The 20,181-nt window shown below is 31.2% G+C and overlaps 1 protein-coding gene across 2 annotated transcripts; it reads right to left on the bottom strand.

Annotated features, from left to right (window-relative positions):
• Window positions 1-44: 44 nt before the first annotated feature.
• Window positions 45-18,080, bottom strand: LOC126915689 (elongation of very long chain fatty acids protein 4-like). 2 transcript variants are annotated; one of them, XM_050720580.1, is made up of 7 exons: window positions 17,781-18,080; window positions 3,488-3,569; window positions 3,160-3,347; window positions 2,999-3,079; window positions 2,757-2,928; window positions 1,496-1,773; window positions 45-1,425 (listed from the first exon to the last, which is right to left on the bottom strand). In XM_050720580.1, exons 2-7 carry the CDS (start codon window positions 3,564-3,566, stop codon window positions 1,273-1,275), a joined length of 951 nt encoding a protein of 316 aa, XP_050576537.1. In that variant the 5' UTR covers window positions 3,567-3,569; window positions 17,781-18,080; the 3' UTR covers window positions 45-1,272. The 2 variants fall into 2 exon arrangements, with proteins under 2 accessions (XP_050576537.1, XP_050576538.1); XM_050720581.1 differs by lacking the exon at window positions 17,781-18,080 and adding an exon at window positions 6,313-6,749.
• Window positions 18,081-20,181: the final 2,101 nt, after the last annotated feature.

Below are 20,181 nucleotides of genomic sequence, written 5' to 3'. Positions count from 1 at the left end.
TTTAGGAATAGTTTAAATAAACAAACATGCCTAGACAATTCAAATTAATTTTTACAAGCGATCATGATCATTTACTTTGTAAAAGTTTTGCGATAATCTATGGCTTCATGGACGAGTTATTCGTTTGTGCAATAAAACATCCAAATTTCCAGAAAGTCTTTATGTATAAAAAGTCTTATTGTTTTGATATTTTTGGTTGGAACGTATAAAATTTTTTGCACGCAATTAATTTATTATGCGTATTTAATATCTGTATGTAGAATATTAATTGTAGAAAAACGTTTTGTATAAATATTTATCTAACTTATCAATATCTTACCAATTGACATAGTGAATCAGCTTTTGTTTCGAACGAAAGGATGGACATTACTACTAGTTTGTTATTAAACAAACAAATCTTCGAATATAACTAATAAAAGAATATCTTTTGTTACTCCAAAGAAATCATATTCATTAAAGATATCATTAAATAATGTACAAAGATAATCTTAGATATATAACAACAACATTTAAATTCAAGTTCTTTACATTTTCATGAATACTAGTTCATGATCGTGTTAGAATATTGTTTTCCATTTATTCAAAAGAGAGACTGTAACATACTCGAATATCACGATACAACATTAACTAGACGTCAAATGTGCAAATATTGGTACTTACAACTTTAACGTGACCGTCATATTTGAATTCTAACCTTAGATTCACTGAGAGAAAAATCTAAAGGCAGTTTCCGACACGACGATCTGTTTCATTTTGTTTTTTTCTGTTTTACAAGGCAGATTTGAACCGTCGAACGCAAAAGATCGCTTAGTTTAAACTTATATAACGTTATCATAATTGATCACACTGGATCTTATGTAATTCGCCTACTGACGACTAAACTGCTAATATACTCGACTAATTTGTATTTACAATACCTTAGACCAGCGATCCGTCGAACTTTGTGCTGCTGATCCAAGAATTAAAAAATCGCAGGCCGGTAAGTTTATAGTCGCGTTTATCTTAATTCGTCAAAGAAATATCGGTTTCTTTTATTAAACTCGATCTTTCTGCAACGATATATATATAAGTATAGTGTACTGAACGTCACTCGTCACGAACAAAGTGGCAGTTGTATGAACTAAAGATTTTGATCAAATAACTTCCGGTTCTAAATTATCGTTACCGATCGAATTATTTTTCAAGAATTTTTGTTCACTTTTATTTTGTAACTAAATATACCGCAGTTCAAGCGATCTTAATATCTTAACGAAGGACTTAGGAGTGTATTATTCACTGAATCTTCTTAGATACACCATTCGCATATCCATTGGCGTGTCCATTCGTAATGTTTCCGTTACACATAGCTGCGCCGGTAATTTTTTTCTTCAATTGCGTATCCGCCTTCATTTTTTCTAACTGTCTTTCAGCGTATGCTTGTTTACCCTAAAAATTATTATTAGAAATGTTAATATTACAGTTAGCATCAATATAGAGAGACTTCCAACAAATTTACCTTGGCAATGTAGGCTTTAGCGTAGAAATTTCCGAATAAAACGATGAAAGAGACCATGTAAATAACAAGAGCATACTGCATCCAGAGTGGGAAATCGCATCCCGACCGAATCCCATTGATGCCGAGGATCAAGGCAGTAGTAAATTGGATTAATTGAAGAATTGTCAGATATTTCTTCCACCAGAGATATTTAGCTACAGAGGGTCCCAATGCGGCTAAGCCATAGTATGAATACATGAGGACATGGATAAAACTGTTCACCATGGCTGGCAGGAAAGCTAAAAAAAAAGGATTTTCTATTAAATATTTCATTCTAACAAGTTGAAAAGAAAAAAGGAATACATATTAAATTAAAAAATTTAATACACATGTGATTACATACTTCAAAAAGTATTTTTTATTTCAGTGAAAACGAGACCCTACGATTTCCCTCCTAATTTCGTAATTCATAAATGTCTAGAGATATTATGATATGTTTTGTACATAAACCAAGAGATATTATAATTTCCTATAATTGCGTGAACTTTCTATAAAATCTTGGATTCATCGATTAGCATGACTGGAATTAATGTGTATAATTTAAACAAATCTAGAGAAAATATATTGTTTAATACGGTTCAAGCTTAAGCTTTACTGTAATGTAATGAATTACATATTACATATTATTATTACAACATAATATAATAATATTGCATTTAATGCTATTTAGAAAGTAGATATGTTAGTAATTAACGTGGCATACGTTACTGCAGATGTTTATTAGCAGATTTTATACTTTTATCGTATTTTACCAATGATATTCATTTAAACAATCATTGAACGGTCTAGAAGTAAGAAGGAGAAAGTGGACGAATAGTTGCGTTTCAAAATTTTATGAGAAATATAAACAAGTTTTCGCTTCAAATATTAATTTTAAACAAAAAAGAGTTATTGACTGGAATAGCTCATTCTATAAAGTAGTATAAATTGATATATTTAAGTATTCTAGTTTGAAATTAACAATGATTAAAAAATGAATTTTTTTTAATTTATATTTAATTTCGATGCTATTTTTAATTAAAATGAGTTTTCTTTTCGAATATTGCAATTAAAAAAATAAATATGTAAATAAAAGTGTTTAGAAACTATATCGATCGGTAGGATAGTTTAACTTGAAATAAATTATAATCGATAACACAAGTGGCAAGTTACGTATTTACATAGTCAGTTATCTATATCTCTATAATTGTTTGGAAAGAATTGGACACAGATAAATACTTACTAGATCCGCTTGGAACCCATTTGATACCAATCCACCACAACGAAAACATAGTGGAATGATGGTAAACATGAAGAAAACTTAATTGATTATCCTTCTTCCGCAAGATAAAGAAAAACGTATCACAGAACTCCAAAAGTTTGCTAAAGTAGTACCACCAGACTGCATGAGCAATCTAACAGAAAAGTTGTTATTTTATTTTTCAATCAATTAAATTTAAATTAAAAGTTTGTATTAGTATGTACCTGCAATTCGTCTGGACGAGTCACGTGCCTAATCGGCTGACATACATAACTATAACGTAACCTGGTGGAAGCTACGAATAACTGCAAATAATAAATATGACAAATTAAGATACCAGAGTCATGGAATGCATAACCAACCCTTAATAGCGAAAACAATGTACCTGTATCGCGATGTACGCGTTAAGACAGGCCATCGCAAGATTATACGGAACGAGTGCCCACGTTAACTTGAAGGCTTTTCGATTTCTCATGATCTTTGGCCCGGCCCATACAATGAGTAAATACAACATAGTGTATATCAATGTAGGTTTTGGCGAATCGACCAGAAGCCATCCTCTCGTTCGTTCATCTGTAAATGCGTAGTTACTAAATTTAATTGTTAAACTATTATTAAATTATAATAATTAGCTACATTAAGGTTTGAAATAATGCATTTTTTATTTAGTATCGAAAGAAAATTGTATTTATAATTTTAATATGGCTGTTTACCGGCAAGGGATAGCGTCCAGAGGTAGTAATTGTAGGCATCATTTATTAAAGTTGCTGTGGAATTAATTAAGCTTGCCATTGCCTGAAACAAGATTAAATCGTATTGCACTTGTGAATGGATAATTCCAGATTTACAATGCATTTCACGACAGTAACTGTAAGCTCATATATATGCTTATGTCTAATTACAAACGATTATCATGCCTATTTTAATTTACATTTGTATTCTAGAAAACGAATATTTAATTACTATAATAGTCAGCTATAATTCTATAACTTTTTTGTAATTACAGCAGAATTTTTATGAGACCGGTCAAACGGTACACATACTAAACGAATGATTATAATAAAAATGAATCAAAGATTTCCTGTGCGGAACGTGCGCACGATCGTGCACGTGCGATTTACCGCTATTATTCTACGCTTAATGAGCAGCTTCTATGCGCGTTATCCGGCCGTTCACTTAAAGTTGGAAACGTCATATGTAACTTTCACGTTATACCTGTCAAACCGAACGCTATCTCCCTAATCGTCTGCGGGAAAACACGTTTCGTTGGATCTTTCGAACAGCTCAGGTTTCGAGTTGGGTCGATGCTCCGACAGCAACTTAGGAATGTCTACTTTCATTTGCGGTTTAACTTCGCCGTGAACTTGTAGCAAGTGCAAGTGCATGTTCTCCCCCCGGTATGGCAAATTTAGCTTTCATCTTGCATTAATTAAACCACCTTATGGAGCGTTGATTGGATCCGCGAAATCTGACGCTGTTTTCATGCTTCTTGTTAATGAAACTTGTTCGACTATTTCTTTAAAGTTTTGTTGATTTTTTTATTATATATAAGAAAATATGATTTATTAGATATTGATATTGAGATTGATATTGATATTAAATTTTCTCTTTGTATAAGATTTTTTATTTCCTTTCATGTTCATTATTTTATAGAATTGTCAAAGGATGGAAAATTTTGCTTATATTTAAACCGTCCAATATTGTAAAATTAATTATTTATCGACGTATAATTAACTCTCCATCTGCATGTTGGGTCATTTTCGATCAATAATTTTAAACACTTTTTTATTATTTTTATATCTCTGTTTAAATTTTGCTTTGCTTAAAAAATTAAGGTAACATGTAGCAAATAAAAGCTATTGGATGATATTCTAGAGACTTAGGAGTGTATTTAAGAATTTCGTGGGATTTTCAAAACAAAAACCTGAGAAAAACTGCGTGGATTTAAACGATCTAATATGTAAACGGCGTCAGTAAACGTTGCAGGCGGACTAACAGTAATAGCGTCAGTAGAAATTTGTTTGTGCGTAGTCATATTTGGAAAATTTTCAAATTCAATTTCTTTGAAAACGAAGCCTTACATCAGAAGGCTTTATTCTATATTTCTGATTCATTCTCATATACGTAATCATTTCACTTTCGAATTTATCGTTTTATTGTAAGACACTGCGTATATGGTATGCAGTAATTGGAACTACCACACAACGCTTCATCCAATTTATACATTCACTCACCGAAAGTATCATTTTTGAGTCTCACTTAAAGAAATAAATACGGCCAATCATCGAGGTTAAATTACCCGAAAAAAGAAGTTACAACTTCTTCTAAAACAGTTTCTCCCCTTATGATTAAACCATTGGAACGAACCGATGTTTTTATATGATTTTGAAGAAAATAAATTCTGATTTTTATTAATCGTTGGCAGAATATGCAGCTACAATGTCATTGATCTTCAAATGGCTGGTACGAGCAACGAGCGAATGATTTCTCGGGAGAAAGTCTCTCTGATAAATCAATTTGTAATCTCTGGAAGCTGAGTGAAATTACTTACAAGACTAGTTTATTTGCTGTAAGCAATGGAATGTGCCGTGGATATCTCACAATCGACACATCATACAAGCTGTCCATTGTCGAACGATATGTTAATTTCTAGACATCCTCGTTTATGGTGTATCGTTTTTTATTTGTTTCTCTTTCTTTTTTTAAATATATTTTTTCACATAGTAGTTGATTTTGTTCTTATTTAATTCTGGTATTTACATCTTTCTGTTAATGAAATTTAATTTTCTTTTTAAAGTTTTTAAAAAAACTTGGTTTAACTGAAGTTCCGTATTATCTGAGGTGCTTTGAACTTTAGCATAACTCCATCTTTTTCGAAGTTTTAAACGATTTTAACACGAATTTTAACACGAAAAGTACAAAAGTATAAATAGACAGATATTGTGAAAGCATTTAATTAAATTTTCGACCGATTAAATAATTAAGTAAATTTAAGTATATGTATTTTATCAAAACGTTATTTAGTTGCATTATCAAAATGTTTTCTATGATTTTATTATACTAATAGCCTTTGCAATATTTATAATTTTTTCTAATATTCGAGTTTTCTATTATTCGAGATATCTTTGATTTTCTTTCAATCTCTGACGAGGAATATGAAAACAATTATAAATTCTTCAAAGGAAAAGTACACCTCATTAAGAACCTCATCTAGAATTCTATCCAAAACTCCATATTTCTCCCAAAAATTTTTTAAATTACATGCTCTATGGGAGTACAAAAAAAAAGATAAGAATTTACAATTTTTCTTAATTTTCTTTTTTCTTTTTCTATTTCAGAAAGTTTAGAATTTCAGGAACAGGATCCAAAACTTTCATAGACTTACTCTTGTTCAAAAATGCCCAAAAATCACGTATTTTCCAGATAAATTTCCACAGGACATCCAGTTAAAGTTTTTCTTTCACACTTGCACATAAAGTTGAATTTTCAAAGAGCAGTTGAATAGATTTCAGCACAAGAAGGTCAGAGAGTTTCTTACCTCGTATACTACTGATCGTCAAGAAGCTAACGGCGATACCGTCCTGATCCTTGTCTTCCCCGCACACACCAACGACGAACGTCAAATACGATTAAATATTATACAAAAGCGGTCTAATATCGTATATATCGAGAACAAATAGTCACTAGCGCCTCTACGATTACTCTGCGATCTACTCTCCTGCACGCAGTCGCGATTTTGTCAAAGTGACATGACACGTTTTAATAAATTTACTGTCGGACAGCTGACACCAGCGGAGGTGCCGCTAGGAATCGGTGCTTGTACTCGTTCACACGACGAGAGGATCGTCATACGACGAGGTTGATCGGCAAAGTGGCAGCGCCTTGTAGCCTCTTCTCCGGTCCACTTTATAACTTTGGTGTCGTCCGTCTGCCGATTCTCCTGCTGGTGGTAACCTCACGTTCCCGGAGGTGGTACGATTTCATCGGCACGTGAAACGTTAAACGAGGCCAAAACCCCTCCGCTACTTCGAAGATTATATCGAATCCGTGGGGATAGATCGTTTGGAATCGGTCAAAACGATGAAGGCGCGTGTCCCACCCCGCGCGATTCGTTTGCTTTCCTCTCCCCTCTGCTGTTACAGCAAATGAGGGGGCTATAATCGAGGGGAGTGTTAGTTCTTCGAATGTACAGTGCTTTGAGAAGTGGCACTTCGTCGCCAAAATTGTAAATGTCTTTATATATATCTATTTTTTCCCAACACAAATCTGGGCTGAACGTTGCTTTGGAAAACACTGAATTTGTGATTTTTTTTTTACAACACGTATGATTGCTTTGATGATCCAAATATCGAAAGATATTCATTTTAAGATGCGGAGATCATTATTTACATTATACATAAGAAGTTTACGCATATTGTGCAGTTTATTTAGACACATACTTATGTATATTTTATGACTTACATGCATCGGCAGCTGATTGATTAACGGAATGAATTGGATATCGGTTTGGGTTGGATTTGACTAATACTATTAAGAAACACGTTGACATAAACAAGTTCGTGCCCTACAAAAGATTGGATGCACAAGAGAAATCGTTATTATGAAGACCGATCAAAGTCCATGTTACGTTTCAAAAACTTGGATTTTGGCTATGAAATTACCACTTTGTATATTACTGTGGAACGTTACCAACGACGCTGTGTGTGCCTGACAGATCAAATCACAGCCGGATCGGTTTCGAGAGCACTGGTTACACGACTGTTTCGTTCGTGGCCTCGATACCGAGGTGAAGGTTAGGATGTTTGGTCGGAGTTTTTTCTCTCGTTTTTGGTTGAATGATTTGACAGGTGGAGATGCTTGCTGGTCGAGAGAAAGGGAAAGGAAGAGGTACAAAATGGTACCATTACAGGAGGGTGAGTGCGCGATGGGAAATTAAGATGGTTCAGTTTAAGGGAGACTGTTAAATAGCTTCAGATAAACATTGGTTTTTTTGTTGTTAGAAATTAGAAATAGAATGGAGTTGAAATAATTAAGGAAGGTTATGTTTTATAGAAATTATAGCTTTTGACCCATCTATTGATTCAAAATTGGATCAAAGTAGTATCGGATTATAAGCAAATTCGTATGTGGTATAAGCGTTGATAGAAGTATGCTAAGTATGCAGAGCTATTTACGAGACTTTTAAGAGATGTCGCGCGGGCAGATGTGAGGATGTAAATATGGATCCAAGAGAAAGCGATACACAACATAAAACTCGTCTTCCGAGTGATGAATTAAAACAGGTCAGTGGTCCTCCTTTAACCGTAAAACACGTTTCCGAATATTTAAATACACCAATTCTTGGGTCTTAATTATCTCTTATTTGAAAACATTTTTTAGGCATTTAAAATCAAATATAAATTTATTTATTCCTCGATATAATCTTCAGACGAAAACTTACGTTTCCTAAACAAATCTATTAAATTTTCGTATCACAAACCCACGTGTTTTGTTGCATTATAAATATATTTGAATAGCAAGTTAAGTTGCCTTTCCATTTATCACATAGCAAGCAATTTAAAAAAGATTTATTCTCGCTAATTGCATAAATGTCCAGCTACCAACTACAAAATATCGGACATCGTTAAATTAAACATTTTGCATCCGTCCCAAGATAAATTATAAAATGTAAAAAAGAGAGACAAAACTTAACCCATACCAACTAGCATTTAGATCAAAATTCTGCAGCTGTTCGAAGATAACCTAAAAAAAAAGAGAAATAATTCATGAGATTCGCAATTGTCAAAATCTCTTTGACATAAAAATCGTTAAATACATAACCCTACTTTCTGTACCCTAATTTGAAGGATATAACATTAATTAATTGTTTAACGTAAATTGGATGAAATATGAATGAATTTGAACAGGAAGCATATGCTTATTTCGAGGAATTCGTAGACGGAGGTAAGAAAAAACCAATTTCGATTCATCTCATATACATTTAATGGGGTCAACTGATTGGAATGTTTCTGTCAGTTATGCATTACAATAATCGATGCATAGACCACATTAAAACTAAAAAGTACAGTATAAATTAACATTCCTCTGCTAGAAGCAAAAAAGTCTACTGGAACCAAAAGTCAATTTCTTTTTGTTATGATTAATGTCTAATTTTCTGTTTAGTATCTAACACCGTATGATGATGATGAAAGCGATTTATCTTCCTATAATGTAACGTAAGTGTTACAAGTTATATATGCATGTATATATGTATCTACTTTTTTTCAAATCTTATTTTATCTCCTGATTACTACTGTCATTATAACACAATTATTGTATAATGCTTTCATAACAATCATGACCTCTTAAAGAATACAGTATCACTTGTAAATGTTTTATAGTTTGAGTTAGATTTTTAAGCTTAATTGAAAAAGTTAAAAAGAAAGAAAGACGATTAAAGAAATTGGTGGTTATTCATTGTTGTGCTACATAACCTCTTAAGTCATTTGTAGGCATTTTAAAGCTTGACTCGTGAATGCCCATCATGTCCATAACTATCATTGACCCATCCTTTTCTTCGTGTTCTGACAAAAGTCAGAGGCGGAGGAGGAAATGGAGACAAAAAAGAAACAGTTGAAGGAATCTGGCTGCAGAAGGAGAAAGCGCGGCCGGTTACTTTCGTCGGCGTACACGCGTATAGTATACAGCAGTCCGGCCTGTGCTTTTTTCTTCGCGCTTCGGCTTCATTCTTTTTCGCTCGGCCTGGTATTTATCTCGGTCAAGAAAATGCTCGTTCACGCAGAAGTTCCGTTGCATCGTCATTTAATTAATCAATTGACCTTTTGAATTTCGGAATATGGTTAATAAAATAACCCTAGATTTGTCGATCTAAAATTAATTTTAAGGATTTAACAGATCTTGTGTTATACTTGAAATATTTCTAAAAACATTTAGATAACCTATCAAAAACATACACGCGCAAGATGTTTTCTTATTTTGTAGAATTTCAATATTTCTTATTTATTACATAATATGTTATTTACATAATTTAAACGACTACTTTTAAAAAGACTCATTTGAATAAGTACATACTTGAATCAAAACAGTTATTCATACAAAACTTTCTTCATTTGTATTTATATGAAACTTCGATCAAAACTTTCATCTATAAAATATTCATCTTAAGATTAATGAAATAAAAAATGCAATTTTTGATGAATTTTGTATCTTACCGAATTTCCTTAAAAATTAGATATTTTTCTTTATGTGTTATTACAATGGTTCATGACCTTAATTATAATAATTCGCGTGGTTAATGAGGATTGGTAAAAATAAAAAAAGTTGTTTTCACGGACAGAATGAGACCAATGGAACCCAATTGCGCCCGGAGCAAACTTTCATCCGGATTTACTTCTTTCCCTCTTCCGTACGCATGGCCTATGAGCAAGTGCCATTACTATTGATAATGAAATACATAACTATTATAAAGATGTAAGATGTGATAATATAAAACTCAATTACTATACGTGTAGCAGAAACGTCATTGATACCAATTAAAAAATAGTGTGCAATCTGGATAAAAATATTTAACTAATCACACTGTTTACTTTTCGAAATAACACTCATTATTATTAGCAGTGAAAGTATAAGCAAAAGCGTTTGAAATAATTATAATAAACTGAGTAATCCATATAGAGAGATTAATATTTCATAAAAATTATAGTAATAAAAAAAATGATACTTATGGAACGATTAATATAACAAATGTGATGTTGTTTCCTCTTCGATTATTTTCTCTGTTTCTTTAAACTATGTGTTTGCTATATTGTAAATCTGATATCACATTAGAGAAAGTTGCAATTAACAAACTATCACGAGACTTCATTCTAAACATATTTTACGACCGTGAAAATATAATGCTTTGCTTAATTATACATTGTATTTCCTGCATAAAGTACTCATGTTCATTTTCTACGCCATTTTAATCTTGTGCATGATAACCTTTTTTGTTGATAAGTTTTGAATTTAAGTTCTTACTTTCATTGTAAACGAATGACGTTAAAGATCTCGTAATTAGAACGCTACAGTACTTGTTTGTGAAATTAATCGATGACGATGCAATAGCACGCGTATTGTACGCGTTTGCATTTTTATAACCTATAAAATTTGCGAATTAAGCGGTATACTTGTCATCAAAGCTGCAATTCTCGAAGAAATATTTACGTGATTTCAAAATTATTACACATTTTACACATTTAGCCTTATGCAATGTATCGTGATCTTTACGCAAAAACGAATGAAGAATATGAAATACATTTCTTTGATATGAAATTTCATTTTAGAGAAAATTAACTTTTGTAAAATTTGCCAATATTTATAACCAATATGTTTTTCATTACTTAACACTTTAATACAAAACTGTTAGACATCTTCTACGAGAAGTCTTAATTGTTTAGAATTTGGAGGATGCATAAGTTTAGGAGAGTTAGTATACTGCTCTAAGCATAATATGGCGTGAAACCAAATTTTCTAGTAAAATATCTTACCAGAAGCTAATATATCTTAGCCTTAACCATTTTTTAATTTAACTCCAGTTTCCCTATACATATGTATACATATATGTATATATCTAACCTGCAATTTTCCTAATTTTCCTATACATATGTATATGTATATAGATACATATATGTACGAATCGAGAACTCATGCTTTGAAAAGAACATTTACATAGTATCAACGCTTATTCTGCATATCAGGATCGGGTATAAGTCCTAATTGAACATCAGAACATTTAAAAATATAACGTGCGTTTATTAATGCCAGGACACATAAACTACATGCTCTCAGATTCTTGCATTTCTCATTAAATTACAAGAGAAAGTTGGACTTAGATTCCACAACACATTCTATGTTAACTACTTTGTATAGAGTTTTGATTTATCTTAATTTTTTATAATAAAAATTTCTCCAATTTATATATTTCTAGAACTCTTCAAATCCAGGATTTTGTAGTTAGTCCCTCTTTTAAATCGAGGTTATCTTTGTCATATAGTACAACGAATGAATTCTTTCGACGTTCTGAAATTCTCTAAAATTCTTTTATTTGGAGATTTTGGAAAAAGGTTAATTGAACGCTTTATATGTTTCCATTAAAAATTCATATCTTTCTAATTAAAAATGACATGTTTAATTACTCTAACGATACACTTTGGTTCGTTAAAATTATTTAGTAAACGAGAATTATATATCCAGTCATTCTCGCGATTCCTAATTCATGTAACCCGTAAAATTAACAGTGAACAGACAGCTGGCTAATTGTTGCGAAACGTATGACAAGATTATATCAGGGATAAGCAAGTAATATGCAGATACTACTGTCATATAAACAAGGAGCAGTAATTTCGTATTCTGTATCAGAATAATGTATGCACTTGCTTAGGGGCATAAGTTAATGTTCCAGAAAAGACAATGAAGTAGAGTAAATATCAACACTTAGTCACTAAACTACAGCAAAAGTATATTTTATCCTGACTACAATTTTATATCTTTCTTATGTTTTGTATGACTTAAAAATATCATTTTCAACGTCTGATTAATTTCATGTTTATTATCTTTAACATGATAAAAATTTCATGATCTTGTTGTCTTCCTTTTAATAACTATTTAAAAAATTCGATGATTAATCTGTTATCTTAACTCGAATAATGGAATTAAATCACATAAGCTGATTATTCCCACGACGGCACGTGCATCGACAAATGGTATATCTATTTCTATAAGTTATACATATTGTAATTACATACATATGTAATACGTGCCGCGAGAATACGGTCTACTGGCATACTTCGAATTCGTGGATACCTGTATCACGGAAATGAATATTGCGAAATGTTGTGTGGATTCAAAGAGTTAATATTTGACTATGTTCGTTAAATATTTGTTGACTGTTACTAACGTCCCGAGAACCGATCGTAAATATTTCATTGTTTAAAAATCGTCACCCTCCGTCGTTATCAGAATTACGAAATGCGATCTTTACACATAACTTATTTAGATGAACTATAGTTTATTTAGATCTTTCTGCAATTTGTTTAAAGGAAAGAACTCGAAATTTTATATTTTAAATATTATATGAAAATTATATTATATCGTTACGAAAAATGGCAGTGATCTGACTTATATCATTATGATTCTTAGTCTTCTATATCATACGAATGAAATAACAATTTACGATAAAATAAGTAGAAAATATAAGCATACAGCCGACAAAATACATATACATATGTGATGAAAAGAATTTTCACAATCTTGGTATGTGTAGGATGTGTTATACTGTACTGTACTTGTATTGTAGAACGTACGAACTCTAACCTCACTGCTAGTAGTAAGAAACTACATAACATCAGAAACGCAGTCGGCGCGGTGGTGGCGGATAATCTTGATGTATACTACTTATAGAAATGTGAAATCGGTCTTAAAAAATAGTTCTAAATTTCTGAAGGATAATTTAGTCTACATTTGAAAATCATCCCCGTTTGTACAAAATATGGTATTCAGATTTCAAAGAGCTCGAAGTTATTTGCCTACAGTAATTACATAATTATAATGCAACAAAGAGTACATATTAGTTTTTTTTATATTTACACATACGTTACGTTTCTTTTAGATACACATATTTTTGTTTGTAACTAAACATACGTACATGGTCACTCACCTAAAGTCGAACAAAAATATGTGTATCTAAAAGAAACTTAACGTATATGTAAATATAAAAAAACAAAATTCTAAACAATTTATCTTATTTTAGATATAAAAACACAAAATTTATCCCTGATTCCTTTTAAAATTAATATTAATATAAAATAATCAAAGATTATTACGAACAATTAAATTCCGTCATATTTTTCGAGGAATTGTCTACGAATCTATTTATACATTTTTATTTCGAATTGCCTGCAATAGAAAAATGAAAACTTTTACACGAATCGTTATTTGTTGGGGAATAATTTGAAATTATTATATCTAGCATATGATCTAAATAGTTGATTCAGTGAAACTGCTTTCCAGAGCCTTGCGATAGTCGATAGTTGGCGAAACGACCGGTCGAAACGAAGGAAAAAGTTGTCAGGTAGAGAGTGGTTACCACACTTCCTTTCTCCCGAAGCTAACCAACTACACGTATAATCAGTCGAAATCATCAGTATTCTTCAGATCGTTATAACCGTGAAATCGTTATTATCGTTCATCATTGAATTCAGAAAATTCAGACCAATGATAAAGAAGGAATCTACACATACCAACCGATAACTAGACCTCCAATGCGATCGAATTTACAAGTTATCGAACAACTATACATGACAGAAGTGCGAAAAAGGAAAGCATAAAAAAAAACAGAAATATATTATGGAAGAAATAATGAGATAGTATACGTGTTTTACATGAATCGAAGCCGATTTGATTCCACAATTATGAGAGTATTATTTATTGAGTTTCTAAAAATTTCTTCTGTAAAATTGCGTTAAGTAGGAATTTATTTTTTCTTTTAGCTATAAATTCTAATGAACAGTTATTACTAACTTCCATAGCATTTAATCCTTTCACTGTTCTGCTATTTCTTTTTTGTCACTTCAGTTAGTATGTATTAAATGAACCATGATAAATGTCTAGCAAAGGTTTTCTTTTGCAGTTAAGAAGTAAATTAAAAAATCTTCTTTCATTTTACCTCATTCCCATAATATTCAGAAGGTTTCATCCTTTGAGAACACTATGTCTGCTTTGATACGGATTCCTCTACTAACAGAGTTTAATACCCCTCCCCTACAACGAATAAACATTCGATAGTATCAACTGTCATCTTCTATCGATTCCTGCGAAAGCAATCTCCGATAGCATTCAACTCGTGGGTATCTTAAAAGGTGAAAGGTGATTGATCTTGTATACTACGTACGTTTTACAAGTTTCATTTTGAAAGCGGTTCTTGCTTTGTAGTATTTTATTATTTATCTTGTACTCTAACTTTCGTTTATCGTTGTTCATTATAAGGTGTTATTTCTTTTTGGAGGTTATCTCGGCCTTTGCATCCTATCTTTATATTTAAGGTTATTAATTAATTTATTTTTTGAGACGATTCAAAATTGATTTGATTGGAACTGTTTAGGAAAATATAGAAAATTTTACATAACGTAAGAAATTAAAAATATGAATAAACAAATCAAAACTGTATTTAAACGACTTTTTCTAAATCTTTTTAAAGGCTTCTAAAGGTATTTGATGCTCTAACGATCATCCATGGAAATAACTAAAAAAAAAAAAGAAACATCTACTGTGTATGTTGGAAATATAAATTTTCAATTTATGTAATATGAAACAAATTAACAGACTCGTTTAGACAGGAAATTTATAATGAACTACGTTTTCATTGTAACTAATGCCAATGTCAGCGCATGCATATGTCGATGAAGACAATTTGTTCAACATTTTCCTGACGCATGATTTGATCGGAGGCTGGCTCGCACTTTCTTCTGTACCGGTTGCTTGAACTCGCTACGATCAACCTCACTTTCAGGTCAATGTTTAGACTCGAGAGAATAGCGAGAAATATACGATGATTAATAACAGCAACAACTTTCATATCAATATTTATTTATATATGCTATTATATATACTGCTTAAATTAATGGAAATAAATAACTAAGAAGAAGCAATAATATTTGTGTTGATTTAATGTTTATTTAATTCAAATGTTATAGAAAGGACAATTACATTTCTAAGATCTAACTAAAGATTCTAGATAAAATCGTCATTAACTGTCATTAACAATATCTAAATATTTAAATTATTTTTTATAGAAAAGCGATAAGATTTAATTATGTATACACATGCACTTTCAATCACACTGATTAAAAAAAAATGTCTGACAATAGGCAACCTATTTTCCTTTTTACTGTACTTTGACTCTCTCTTGTTTTCTAATCGTACAAATTAATCACATATCATCTTATATCTTTCTGTATCGTGCTGCATTATTTCGAAAACTTTTTAGTGAAAGTTACTCTAATCACAAGAAAAGCTATAACAAATTCAAATCTATTGACAATTCTATTTAAAGATTCAAAATTATCCCGTCATCCAATGATTTGAATCGTCAAAACAAATTTTTTTATAGAATAAAAGATTTATGTTATAATTAAAAATAATTCAAAATTAATGATGTACTAGAATAAATTTATGCATTTGATATAATGTATATATATGTTATTTTTACTTCAATATTTGTATTTGCTGTCATTAGTATTTTCATGTCCGTAACCTTAAAGTTATTTTTTCATAAACTCTTTATATAACTCGGAAGGGTATAAATAAAATTTCCATGTGTATTTCCTCAACTACAATTGATATCGTATCTAACCAAAATGATGAACGCCACCGACATCGCCTAACTTATAATCGATCAGTTATTACGCTTTATGCCTGTCTTTTTGATCGGGCACTCTTTCTCTATCTGTCGATTTCACCGTGGACCGATTTGCATTTCCAACCGCGAATTTACCTGTTAAGATTGAAGAAGCAGCGAAAGTGAAATCTCCCCAATGCAACAAGCATGGCGAGATACCACACGCATCTAATCCTAAACACGATTTGTTTAACTTGTAAATTACAATGTTATCCGAGCGACCGGACAATGAAAGTTACTTAAAGAAAGAAAAGCAACTATTCGATAACGCAAATGTTTACGATTAATTACTTATGTATTATATATACTACAAACTGTTGATTTAAAAAACAATAATTTTGAGGTTAGAAAAATAAAAACATTGAGTAAGAATAAATATCATTAGAATAGAATATTTTATATAATATTTCTGTATAGAATATTTTATAGAATATTTTTTATATTTCTGTATAGAATAGAATATTTTATATAATATTTAAACTGTTAGTTAAATTTTATCGCGCGAGAAGATACTATTTATTCAGCAAACTTCGAAATTATTCATCAAAACTATTTATACAATGTCATTTACGTAAAGCAAAATTTTTTTCGAAGGTCACTACAAAAAAAAGGAACAAACTGTAGTTGTATAAATGTTTAACTTTTACTCTACGTTTGAGCAAATTCACTGTTATTCGGCGAACAATGAATATTTAATTCGATGAATATTTAAATTATCGTGCGTAGTTAGTATTTGAATATAGTATAGTGAAGAAGATGAGAAGTTGTATAAAACATTTTCTTATTAAACCTTGTTAATTTGCGAACAGAAAAAGAAATTTTTAAATATATCGAATATAATACAACATGTAAGAATGAAGAAGGTATTCTTCGTACAATACGGTACAAAATTTGAAATATTGTAAAGAAAGGTAAAAAAATAGCCACGTACATTTTATCTAAAATATAATATGTACTTGGTGCAATCCTCTAGAGTCTAGACGTTCGATCGCGACTGTTCGCCAAGTCTACATCAGACTTAAAAGTGAATGGGGAATAAAAGTAAAACTAAATAGTTACACCAAAGTTAACCACAGTCAACTTGCCTCTGAGAAAAGTTTGAATTTCTACTTTATTATCTATTGGTTGTAATCTAGGGGAAGATCTAGTGAATAATAATAGGAACATAGACACTTGGACACTTTTATTCATAAAAAATCCTAACAAACACATAAATATATCATTGAACAAAATAGCTAAATTAGATTTATTTGTATAGTATGGCGATTTAAGCTATAATTCGGTTAATAGGTTAATAAATAAAATTATGTACCAAATGGTCTGAAAGGTTATACATCTATGTTAATGGAAAAAATAATCAAAATAGATCTCTAATTGAGGATTAATAATCTTAGTGTGACAGTTACGTGATTCATTCTATATAATCAAATATGTACACATGACTTATTATAACTATTTTGATTCGCACGCTGTTCCAGTCCGCACTAATGAACCTCTCAGAACATAACCAAAAACATCTTAAATCTTCTCTTTCGTATTTAACCACCATTTATCCTTTCGAAAAAATTACTCACCGTCTTTTTTTTAAATTATCACTGGACTCATGTCAGGAATTTGAACACCAGTGGTGGTTTCGCGTCAAGGACCTCGCACACATACGAACATCATCGTCGTTGTCGAATCTTCGCCGTTTCGTCGGTTGTTCCGTAGTTAATAAGTCCCAAATTTAACAAAGGAACTCACGTAATATGTATGCCATGCACATTTGATTAATCTTTAAATATATAACATAGATAGGAGACACTGTACACGATTCATTAATGTATTTCGAGGAAAACACGACAAAAGCTGTTTTAGGTTTCTCGAGTGTGGACGGTGCAGGCGCCGGTCGGCCGCCATCATAGAAATCAATACAACTGCTAACTAAGGGGAGCTCACGTCGTATTGTATAGGATATTAGGACGAACGTAGGATACCGTTTGGTTACAATGGATACATATTCTGAAAAACCATATTCTGATGAATATGTTAGAACAATCAAATATGTACAATAGAACTTCGATTGTTGTACAAAACAGGATTGAAGAAACATCTAAATATCGAGGTTCGTACAATAAAGGAAGTGACCAATTGGATAATTCACAGTTACAGTCCACTGTATACTTCTTATTAGTTCTTATGATGTATACTCTTCATTCGTATATTCGTAATCAATTATAACCAATATGAATATAAGATATTAATCCTTACTATGTATTACCACATAGATGTATAAAACGAAATTTTCGTGCAAATGATTACTGTAGATTCTTATGAAAGTAGTTCAGTGTTTTGGATACATTTGATATTTACAATATGCATAGCCGTTTTATTGTTCATGTATATTTAATGCTATAGGATATTCAATGAAACATATGTGTATGTATGTACAGTTTCGTTTAAACCCGGAATCTGGCGCAGATGAGTTGCGCTCCTCATCGTTCCTTTATCGTGTCATTGGAATTAAAATAAATTCGTTTAGGATTAGTTTTTGAATGAATTTACGAAGTGATGATGTCAACCGTTTTTGTGTATTCAACAAATAGTAATAATCATTCATTATTCTTTGGACTTCGGACTCTGGACTGGATTTTGGACCTGTATTTACCGGTACTATTGTTCTCCTTTGTAAAATTATATTTATGTTATAATAGTAATTTTGAATATGTATTTTACACACTTTCTTAGTTTCTTTATTTATTTCGCACATTATAATGGGTTTTATAAATTTTTCAAACTAATGTAATCTTTAATACGTTTCGTGCCACTTATAAGTATACATCACCGATAATATTCTTGTTTGAAATTATATAATACATATTATCATAATGTGTGCAACTAGTGGTACACGCTAAGTAGAAATTCGCGTGAAAGTATTGTACGGAACGTATTTGTAATTGTTTTTAAATTAATTGAATTATCAAAAATTATACGTTAGTAATTACTCTGAATCTATTCTTACATGTATATTATAAACAACTATTATATATATTTGGTGGACTACGTGCAAACATTAAAATTAATTAAAATATCAGTGATAACAATTTACCAATTTTGCTATAATAAAAAGATTAAGTAATCAATTAATAGAGAAAGATGGATAACAATATTTTAGACACAATATTAGTGAATTCTAAGGAATTACTATTAAATTTAACCTCATTAATAATACTCTTCTTGAATTCGAATTCATATATAATTTATTTAAAGTTCGTGCCGCATAATAAAAATTGTACCCATTCGATAAATCAGCTCACACAGAAACATAAAGTTATCTACGTTTTTCGTATCACGTAAGCTTGATGGATATAGAAAATACATATTATGACGTCAAAGAACGAAAGTAAAGAAATCACATTTGACAAATAATTGTTCGCAAATATGTATTCACTCGTAAAAATTAATTAACGCATATCCGCTTCCTGATTAGTCGTCCTTTAGACCTCGCTTTTTTCTATTTCGGTTCTGATTGGTTGTTCGAACTCGACACGATTTCTACGATAATTGGCACATTCTAGAGAACACCATGCTTTTTATTCCGCGGGAAACTATGTGGCAAGAAGTTTACTGTATGACAGTTTAAAAATCAGGAAACACAATGGCAGTCATAACATCAGGAAAAAAGCTGATAGGTACTTTTATTTCTTATAGACTTAAATAAAAATTACAGAATTATTTGTTTTTGAATGTAAAGGTTTAAACATTAAGGACATTTTAGATTTCAAGCTTTCGCGGTGATAAGTTGCACTTGCACTTGTAATTTGAACTTGCACTTTGCGTCGACATTTCATAGACATAACAGTCTACTTCTTCAGGGCAGACCTCTTCGGGTGCAAGTGTAGAATAGACACGATTGTTCTCACGAAACCAATAACATGACATGAGGGACATGTTGCTAATTTTCAGTTTAACTCATTAACGATCAAGCAGTGAAAT

This window comes from Bombus affinis, chromosome 4 (genome assembly GCF_024516045.1).
Source record: "Bombus affinis isolate iyBomAffi1 chromosome 4, iyBomAffi1.2, whole genome shotgun sequence".
NCBI lineage: Eukaryota > Metazoa > Arthropoda > Insecta > Hymenoptera > Apidae > Bombus > Bombus affinis.
Note: the sequence above shows the minus strand (reverse complement) of the source record. Positions and strands in the feature narration are given on the sequence as shown.